The sequence below is a fragment of the Helianthus annuus genome, chromosome 4 (assembly GCF_002127325.2).
Source record: "Helianthus annuus cultivar XRQ/B chromosome 4, HanXRQr2.0-SUNRISE, whole genome shotgun sequence".
NCBI lineage: Eukaryota > Viridiplantae > Streptophyta > Magnoliopsida > Asterales > Asteraceae > Helianthus > Helianthus annuus.
In genome coordinates this window covers 187,980,118-187,990,334 of record NC_035436.2, presented here as the reverse complement: position 1 = coordinate 187,990,334, position 10,217 = coordinate 187,980,118, and the positions used below count along the sequence as shown (strand labels likewise).

Sequence of the window (10,217 nt, the reverse complement as noted above, 5' to 3'; positions counted from 1 at the left end):
ACTGATTCACCGGACGGGGTTTTGATAATGATAAGCTTTTTATCACAGGCAATTTGGGCTTGGTTATGCGACAACCAATCCATGCCTAAAACTATATCAAAACCAGCCAATTTCATTGGCAGAAGGGACAGCGGAATAGAATAGTTCTTAATGGATATTGAACATCCATCAAGAAGAGTTGAAGCAGATTCTAGGGTACCATCAGCAAGTTCTACCTCATATTTTATGTCTAGAGTCTTAATAGGCAAATTCAATAACTTACAGAACTTATGATCTACAAAGGACTTATCAGCACCGGAATCAAATAAGACTCTAGCATAAATATTATTGATGAGGAAGGTACCTGTTATGATGTTATCATCAGTCACCGCTTCCCTTGCCTGCATTTGGAACACTCGGGCATTTTTTTTCTTAGCCTCTTCAGGCTTCTTCGTATTCTTGGGGCAATTGGTCTTAATATGCCCCTTTTCATTGCAACCATAACAGGTTGCATCCTTGATATTTCGGCACTCAACAGACTTGTGCCCTTTCTTCTTGCAAATCCCACACGGTTTGGCCTGTGGGTCCCTATTGCACTTGCCGAAGTGTCTCTTATGGCAAGTCTTGCATCTGGGCTTGTCATCAGTCTGCCCCTTCTTGGAACCAGAGTTCCCTTTTCCTTTCTTATTCGAGTGAGAGGACTGATCATCCTCTCTCTTCCTCTTTCCTTCTTCAGAATTTTTCTTCGCCCTGCTCCTCACAACATCCAATGTGAGGGATAATGACAGATCCACAACAGATCTATAGGTGGTTGGCTTGGAAGCCTTCACATTTCCTTTAATTTCAAGAGCCAAACCACCAATAAAACGTGCAATGCGCTTGGGCGCAGGTGTGACTAAATACGGTACCAGTCTAGACATGGAGTTGAAACTAGTCACATAGGATCTACAATCTAGATCCTTCATCACGAGGGTGAGAAAATCAGTCTCCACACGCTCTACTTCGTGTTGAGGACAATAGGTGTCCTTAACCAAATCGACAAACTTTTCCCAAGAAAGGTTATACAAATGGACTTTCCCGGTGGACTGCACGAGTGCTTTCCACCACGTAAGGGCATCGCCCTTAAAAGATTGGGAGGCGAACATAACTACATCTTCCTTAGCGCAGCCGCTAATGTCTATCACCGTCTCCATCTCATCAATCCACTTCATACAATCTATCGCCCCTTTTTCTCCCGTAAAATCCCTTGGTTTACAGGAAACAAAATATTTGTAGGTACAACCCTTGGTGTACCTAGGGGTCGGCTCAAGATCTATCTGTCTTTTGGGTATACTACCCTGGTTGGACGAATGCACTGACTCACTCTTCTTATGAGTGTGAGATTTAGAATGAGCTTTAGAGTGCGTTTGTGACCGAACGATGCTCGGCTCCTTAAACTTAGCATCAACCGCTTGAGAGACTGCAGCGGTGATCATAGCTTGTAATTCTGCACCGGTAATATTAATTCTGGTATTGCCCGGTGCTGGATGACTGTTTACTTCGTCGGAGTCAGCCATTTCTGAATGCTATAATATAGACAATAATAGTAATTTAAATTACAAATAAGTTCATCACATTGATGATTCATTGGTCATGGTATTATTAAACCATTTAGACCTTTTCATAATATAACTAAAGGTTTACATAATGCGTTATTCTACACATTATTAGACAGGGGAAAGATAGAAATTCCACCACTGTCAATGTCATAGAAGACATTTTATCTATCATTAAACTTGTTTCAAGAGGACATTAAAATAGCTTAAAAGCTTGTCACAAGAACGAGTTGAGATTCTAATTAATAATCTCAAAAATCAGTGATCTTTTAAGGTCTGAATCAAGTTCATTGCCTTTTTGACAAGAAGTTTATAAATCGCACTTTCATTGTCATTTTACACCTTTGCTTAAAGCATGCATCTCAAATGGATGTCTTGGTGTATTCATCACACTGATATTTTCTAGCCAGGATTCATATTGATCATTTTGGCTTTATGTGACTTGGAAGGGTCCAAGTACCTTTTTTGGAAACTTGTGTGATTTTTCGTACCGCACAGCTAGGAATGTTAACATGTTTTCAGATGTTAACAGAGATTTATTTTCTTAAAAAGGTTGTACCATCATAGCCAATTAATACTTTGGCTAGGTTATACCTCTAAGAGTTTCTTTGGCAGATCAATTATAAATCGAAAGGAAATAACATGGTGTAATAAAATACACACATTTAAAACCAAAGCTATAACTTCATTAGGGTGAAAGCAAGTACAAATGCCCTAAACGGGACTTAGAAAAACACACTACCCGCGCAGGGGTAAACCGAAATGAAAATAAGTCTACGCAGGGACTTGATACAGAAATCAAACAAATGTCCACGCAGGGACATTATTACAATAAACAAGAAACAAAAACAACCCTCTATTTCTTCTTCCCCTTGATAAGGTTGGCAAGGCCCTTCATGAAGCTATTGTGCCTCTCCTTGTTCTTCTTGGTCTTCTGTTCAACCTTGTCCAACCTCTCCAAGATTTCCTGATTTTGTTGCTGCTGCTGTAGTTGCTGGGAAGGAGGTGGCTGGTACGGAGGATACTGATAACCCTGAATAGGGTAGTCAGTTGGAGGCATAGGGGGGTAAGAAGAAGGGTAAAGGTGATGATACTGCGCAGCCGTAAGATATGGGTCATGAGTTCCATAGCCCAAAGGATATCCCGACGGGTCTCCATAAGGATTGTACCCGGAAGAACCTGGGTATGTTGGAATTGGGTTATCAAATCCCACAGGCGGCATAGGTGGTGCATAAGAAGCTTGCGGAGGATCAGCCTCCGGTGCCGCATTTGAGGGCCCACCCATTTGAGGGTCCTCTAGAATAGGGGGATAGGAACTCGACCCGCGAGGAGAACTAAAACGGGGTCCTCCTCTAACGGACATGCGAGCGTTCCTCCTTCGCCTCGGAGGCTCGGGAGGTGGTTGCGGTGGCTGCTGCGGTGGCTCCTCTACCGGGAGTGGTGGTGGTGAGACAGCTTAAAGTTGAGGATCATCTAAAGGTGGTTGAGCCGGAGAGCTATGATAAGATGGGGTAAAGAACCAGTCATAGTAGCCATCCTCTCTTGGAAGGAGTCGGGTCCACGATAAGGAGATCCCTGGAACGGAGACCCACTAGATATGCTGATAGGGTGGCCCGGGGTTCCTGTTTGCATCTCCGGGTCGGGGTCGTCATCCATCTCCATTTCCTGAGAGAAATGGTCCTCAGGGCCCAACGGGTTGTAGCCGAGAAAGTCGTTAACGTAGTCAGCTGGGTTGAATTGTCTTGGAGAGTAGGGGGATTCGGAATGATGAAATGAATGAGATTGCAAAGAGTTATGCGGTGGGTATGATTCATGCAAATGGTGAGATTGGTCCGAATGGTGAGAGTGTTCGGGCTCATTTGGAGCAAATGGTCCGAAAGACGGATGAAAAGATGGCGAAGAGCTAAGCGAGACTGAGTGTCTTGCCGGCTCGAAAGGTTGACCCCACATATCACGGGTGTCGGAGGTGGAAAAAGACGCCGATGGAGTGCGTCTGTGCGATGGCCCAGCAGTTGACGGTCCTCCACGCATGGGTCCCTTGCCACGTCCTCTTAGTCTTGGAGGCATGATGGTTAACTTCCTGTTGAAACAAGCAAACAAAATAAAACAAAACGGAATAAAAGTAAAGGAAAGATAAAGATGCATCCTAGGTCATTTGCCTAGACTCGAGAGTCTAAGGAATGTGCTTATTGTGTCATTGAGATTAAACACAAAAGGTTAGTGTTTAATTCGCTCAATGTTGGCTCTGATACCAACCTGTCACACCCCAATATTCCACGTATTACCGGTGGGCCCGGTGGGGAGTATCGTGATGTGGTTGATATCATCATTGTCAACACACACAATAATATAGCACAGCGGAAGGCTGGGTAAATAAACTATTACAAACCATACTGTCTGTCGATGTTCGAATACAAGAAAATACAGACCGGAATGTAAAAAGATCCACAGGCGGATCATAAAGTACAAAGAAACAAAAACTACAGACTCAGGGTATCTATGGGATTTGCAAGATCCTCTACAACACCCTATAGCTCCAGCCTATTTCGATAAGTACCTGTCAAATCAATCTTTAGGAAAAATACGTCAGTATACACTGGTAAATACAATTTAACTGTCTCGTTTTGAAAACATTTAAGAAAATTGGTTTAAATGCACAAGGCACAAATCCTTTATAACTTGGGACAATCTTATTAAAATCTTGTATACAGTTTTACTTGCTTGTCATACATGTGGGGCCGGTTTCTAAGCCGGACATGATTAACTGACTCACCACTTATAGAACCCACAAAGGAGTTATCCCCAATACAGATTAAAACGGGTTATGCGGATTTATTAAATCACAATCCGACATAATAATCCCATACCCGACCAAGCGGTATTAATATACCGTATCCCAAGCCCGTATAGGGAAAATAAGTTAAAAGTATTTACCTGATGTAGCAGTAAATTCCTAAGGTTCTTGAAAGGTACTTTTTACTGGAAGCTATAAATCTGTATAGAAGGTTTAATTATCTATTAGGATGCTAATGGGTCTTTACTTAAGTCAAGGACTTAGACCTACTAGCTAGAAAGAAACCTTACGGACCTAACCGGTAGATTAAACGGAAACCGGGATAGAATGTGGTTTAGGCCCGACAAGCTTAGATACTTGTATAATATGGGTAAACTAAACACATTCTGGAAAATGAGGTTTTAATGACTAGGTTAAGCCCGTTTTGGCTATTTTACGTAAACTAGTCACGTAAACCGATCCGAACGCGTAAATGCGTAACGGGTAATCGGACAAACTATAAACAGGTCTTAATCATTATTATGCTCGTAATGTGTTAATATATCAGTAGTATATCAACATTTATGCCCAAAAACCTTTTAAACCAAAATAGGTCCCGTAAGGGTATTTTGGTAATTTTGCATAGGCTTTTAAAGGTTAAAAATAGATTTCTGAGTTTAAAACATTAGCTTACTGTAATATTATGTAAATTAGTTTAAAACATCAGTAGGTTATGAGTTTTAAATGATAAGTATAGTTTTGACCCAAACTAGGCGCTAAAAACGCTAAATATGCGATTTAAAGGGCTAATATTATAAAAATAGGAAATCTGATATTTTGGTCAGTTTATAAGGCTCAAAATAATACATTTATCATTTATGATCAGTAGCAAAAAGTTTGGCTTCAAAAAGTTATGTAAAATTCATTTTATGTATGAAAAGGTTAAAATCGGCAATTACCGAAATTAGGCTATAATCCTATGTTAAGTTCAGCTTAAAAATAAATAAAAATCTTCAAAAATCCCAAAATATTATTTAACATCAGTAGGTAAAAAGTTTGGTGACAAAAATCGGGTTTAGATGGGCCTTATGCTAATTACGCTTTCTAATTACTAAGAAGTCCCTTAATTACGCTATTGAGCATAACTCCCATTCTAGACCTCAAACTGATGTCAAATTTTCGGGACATGTCTAAATATCAGTAACGAAGGTTTTAGTTCGTTCACATTGCTAAAAATCTCGGTTTTATGCAAAAAGGGCGTTTTAGGCATTAATGAGCATAATTACGAATAAGAGCATAAATTTCAAACGATTAGGCACCATGCAATATAACTTCAGAGAGTTATACTACAATGTATTATGGTCCTAATGGAAGCTTAAAACATGGAAGAAATAAGCTTGAATGGGTCAGAACTGAAAGTCATAGCAAAAGTCAAGCTTTTGCGACTTCCGGTTATAATCTGCCCTTAGATGATTAATTGTCGGATTGGGACTGATAAAACATGTTTATATAGTCATTACCAAGTCATTAGAATGTTATATTATAATTTAGAACCTCTGGTTTATTAATTTTAATCAATTTAGTCAATTCTGTCATGTCAAACTACTTTGACCCGACAATTAACCAGTCAAACGAGATAATTAGGAAACACCCTTTCAGGGGTTAATCACCTATACTAATGTGGTTTCATAACCACTTTCAATTTGATCAGTGGTTAAGCCACATGTAAACAAAACGAAAGTCAAACTAATTAGGCACTAAGTTTGACTTTTAAGTAATTAAACTAATTAAACAACTTAAAGGAGTAATTAGAAGCTTACTACAGGTCCAAGCTATCTTTTCTACACTTGATAGTCTTCTCCAAGTCCTTGTGAGCTCCAGAGATCAGTTAATTTGATTGTTGCAAAATGTGAGTTTTTGAAACTCAACTTCAAGACCTATTTATACTATTTCATGAACTCTTGGATCATTCCCAGCTGTTATGGAAGGCCCTAGGATCACCCCAGGTGTCCTAGTGGTTTATTTTTACCGTTCAATCATCCATAGTATTGAATTTTACATGTTTAAGTCGGTTAACAGCTTAACTCACACCTGTCCAAAATTTCTGCCCAGCGACGCTCTTACGGACCGTAAAGGAATCCTCTTGCGGTCCGTAACCATTGCTTACGGACCGTATGTCTAAACGCTTACGGTCCGTAACCGAACCTGGTTCGCATCGCCCAGATACGTCCTTGCGGACCGTAAGCCTAAGGCTATACGGTCCGTAAACGATGACCAGAGGACAAAAATTTTACAACTTTCACACACTTCATCATGCATTTCAATGTCCGAATCTTGACCCTTAATTCAGTACATTAGTCCAAATGACCAGTTCTGAATGCCCAATAATAATGCCATGCACTTGTGTTCCCTTGCTTTATGAAAATTGTCCAAACATGAAGTTTTGTCGGCTCTTTGCATGAATTTCAATTTCTTGAATTGAGTTTATAAACTATTATTTGCAGCCGAGGTTTAATCTCCATAATAGCCATTTATCAACGTGTTAATATAATTTTATAAAGCTTTCGGGAATTTATTCAGAATGGTCATTCAGAGGTAAGCTTAACATGTTGACACGTTTAATTCCCGTAGCCTTATTTTTCATATGTACACACGAAATGGCTTCTTGTATTCACTTAACCTTTCGATTAAAGACAAATCTTCCACAAAGTGTCAATCAGAGACTCAAGTTTGGCATGTTGACCTTTTAAGTCCTTCACGAGAATATACTTGTTTAAAGTTCGGGATACGTGTCTTTATATAACTGGACACGTTTTTACGTGGTGTTACAGGTTAAAATTTCCCCAGAAATGAGAAGTAATGTGACTATCTTGATTTAATGCAATAGATAACGGGATTCTATGTAATGAGACTATTTCGTCCTCATATAACTTAACTAAGTGTCTTATACTAAAGGGTTTCCTTTATTGGTAGGCATTGAGCAGACTTGGTTAATCGATCCACAATCTCCCAGATTGTGTCGTTACATTTTCTTATGTTAGGTAATTTGGTAACAATATCCATTGTTATCAATCTCATTTCCATACTGATGTCGTTGAGGTAAACCTAAAGGGTTCTAATGCTTAGCTTTATCTTGCTAATCGATTAAATACTTAGAGACATAACTTGCTACATCCTTTTTCATTTCTATTTATCAGTAATTCAAACCTTGATACCTCATATTACTTACACGATGTATCAAACACTTAGTTCTATGGGTTCCTTCGAGAATCCTTTCTTGCAGGTTTCCGTGAATAGGTACCCGAATTCTTTATGGAATCACAAATTTCCATTAGTTCCTTTTTCTGATTCCTTCATTATTTCTTTATAATTCTTCAGCATCATCCTTGATTGCTGTTCCTTGGGTACTCTTTAATTATTAAATCTATCCGCAATTTAATCTAAGAGCACGTACTTGTTTCGGCTTCTTATGAAACTTATGACTTAAAGCATCAACTACTCCCTTAGTCTTAACTTTGTGATATAACAATCGGTGTTGTTCCTAGTCTCAGACGAATTCTGAGTTTTTCCTCACGATCGGGTGATAGTCTAAGTAGATCCTCTGGGAAACGTCATTCGGAATATCTTTCAGTTCCATGCCTCTAGTGTTAATGAACTCCAAGACCATATACTTCTTGTCGCACGAGTTAAGAGACAGATGATCAAACGAAATAATGTTCGATATCAGAATTATAGATGTATACAGATTCCTGATAAAAATTCTGGAATTATTATTGACACACAGGCTCATGATGTATTTTAAATTATCAATCCTTATGGTTTTTGGATTTCCTTATAGATATACATATCTATATAATCATATATTTCACATATTGTAATATACAAACCTTGCATAAGGTTAATGTATTTAAAAGATTCATATTTCGAAAAACAAGCCAGATATCATGTCATGATACTATTTAGGGAATTCTGTCACTTGTTTGATATATTATATACCCCATCTTACCCGGTTCTCGCCGGAGAGGTAACCCCATCTTACCCGGTTCTCGCCGGAGATGTAATTTGAAATTCCCATAACTAGAATCTTCTCAATTCATGATTAAAAATGAATCTTTTATTAGAGCTTTTATCAAAGAACAAGGTAATTAGTATTCACATGATGGATTATATTCTAGAACTCAGTAATACCAATAAACAAGAAATAACAGTGGCCAAGTGTTATCGCTTATTTACCGTACTTGCAACGTTCTAGTCATCATCCTCATGGCATACCAACACCCATCACACTTTATCTACGCAAGTAATTAGCTTATCTCGAAGCTTATACTAAGGCATCTTCCTTAAGTTCAAGTCTAAATACTATCCTTGTTGCTACCAGTTAATAACAATTTCCTAACTCTTTCGTTTAAGCTTAGGTATTATTACAACACCCAATTGCTTAAAGCAGTGGCTCTGATACCACCTCTGTCACGACCCCCGACCACACCCTGGACGAGAGCCGCGAACAGTCAAGTGGTACCGGTGGTTATTTTAAAAACATTGCAGCGAAAATGTTCATCAGGACCGTGAGTTAGGAAAAATATCAGAGTTTAAAAAACACCGGATTTTATTTATTAAATAGATGGAAAGAAACCCATGTTTTACAAAGGTAGCTTTAATATGGGATAAACCCGAATATATGAAACAGCATTTAATTTAATTTATTTGATAAAATAAGCCACTTCTTTAAGCCTTTTTGTGCCGTATCACAACTCTTATTCCGATCTACCGTAATCACCTGAAACGCGTTTTAAAAAGATTTTGGTCATCAGGAAATACTGGTGAGTTCATTCATTTTGTACAAAAACACATTTGTTATCATTTACAGCATTAAGAGTTTTTTTACATTTGTTCTTTCAAGATTGGCAAAGACTTAATCACTGCAATTATAACTTTGTTATAATTTACAGCATTTAGAGTTTTTACATTTGCCCATTTTCTATTAATTAGCTGGTTCAGTTGTCACTCGACCGTATCTATGACCGTGGACATATCACTAATTAGGCTCGCCCACCTAACGTGATAAATCATTAGTAGTAATGTGCACAAAACCCCCACATACTGCCAGTAATTAAAGATTAGCAAAGACTTAATCACTGCAAAGTATAACTGGAAAACATTTAGGGTTTTGCAAACAATTTGATAAAAAGAGAATGACTCACCTTGTTAGCATATAGTCTTGATTAAACAAGCATCTTGATTCTAAGCATCTACTTTATAGTTCTGAATCCTCTGATGATTAAGCATCCATTTTGATTGTAAGTGTATGGGGTAGAGTTTCGAGTAGTTAAACATTTAGTTTAATAGAATGGAATACATATTAGTGTTAAACCTAATCAAACCTAACGATGGTCACGAGATCAGAACCTTAACAAATTCACAAAGTATAGTCTTGTTTAGACAGCACTTTGACATTCATTTAACGAAATTCACAAAGTACAACACTTTGGCATTCGTTAGTTGGTTCCTGAATCGATCGGACATAATATCGCATCGGTGATTATTGGTTAGAACACTAGGAAGTTACCTATACATTTTCTAGGAAGCTTCCACCTACATATATATCCTCTTACACCTTCCTAGCACCTTCCTTTGATATTATCTATCTCATATATATTTATTTTCATGTATATCTATCTGGGTGTTTAGTTTATTTAATTAATTTTACTTAGCTTAATTAATCTTGCATAATTAATCTTGCTTAGCTTAATTAATTAATCTTACTTAACTTAATTAATCTTACTTAACTGGTTAATTAATCTTACTTAACCGATTAATTAATCTTAACGGTTTAATCAAGTAATTTCCTTAGCCGATTAATTAAATAATGT

At 37.9% G+C, this 10,217-nt stretch overlaps 1 protein-coding gene and 1 long non-coding RNA gene across 2 annotated transcripts; both read right to left on the bottom strand.

Moving 5' to 3' along the window:
- Positions 1 to 2,430: 2,430 nt before the first annotated feature.
- Positions 2,431 to 2,859, bottom strand: LOC110934036 (cysteine-rich and transmembrane domain-containing protein B-like). The gene has a single exon (XM_022177231.1). It carries the CDS (start codon positions 2,857 to 2,859, stop codon positions 2,431 to 2,433), a length of 429 nt encoding a protein of 142 aa, XP_022032923.1.
- A 6,178-nt stretch (positions 2,860 to 9,037) lies between these two features.
- Positions 9,038 to 9,740, bottom strand: LOC118491172. The gene is made up of 2 exons (XR_004890687.1): positions 9,549 to 9,740; positions 9,038 to 9,124 (listed from the first exon to the last, which is right to left on the bottom strand). It is a non-coding gene; the product is annotated as an uncharacterized LOC118491172 (long non-coding RNA).
- Between the last annotated feature and the right edge of the window lie 477 nt (positions 9,741 to 10,217).

Excerpts from the sequence above, each read along its gene's own strand:
- LOC110934036 (XM_022177231.1), bottom strand. The coding sequence starts at position 2,859 with ATGGGTGGGCCCTCAAATGCGGCACCGGAGGCTGATCCTCCGCAAGCT.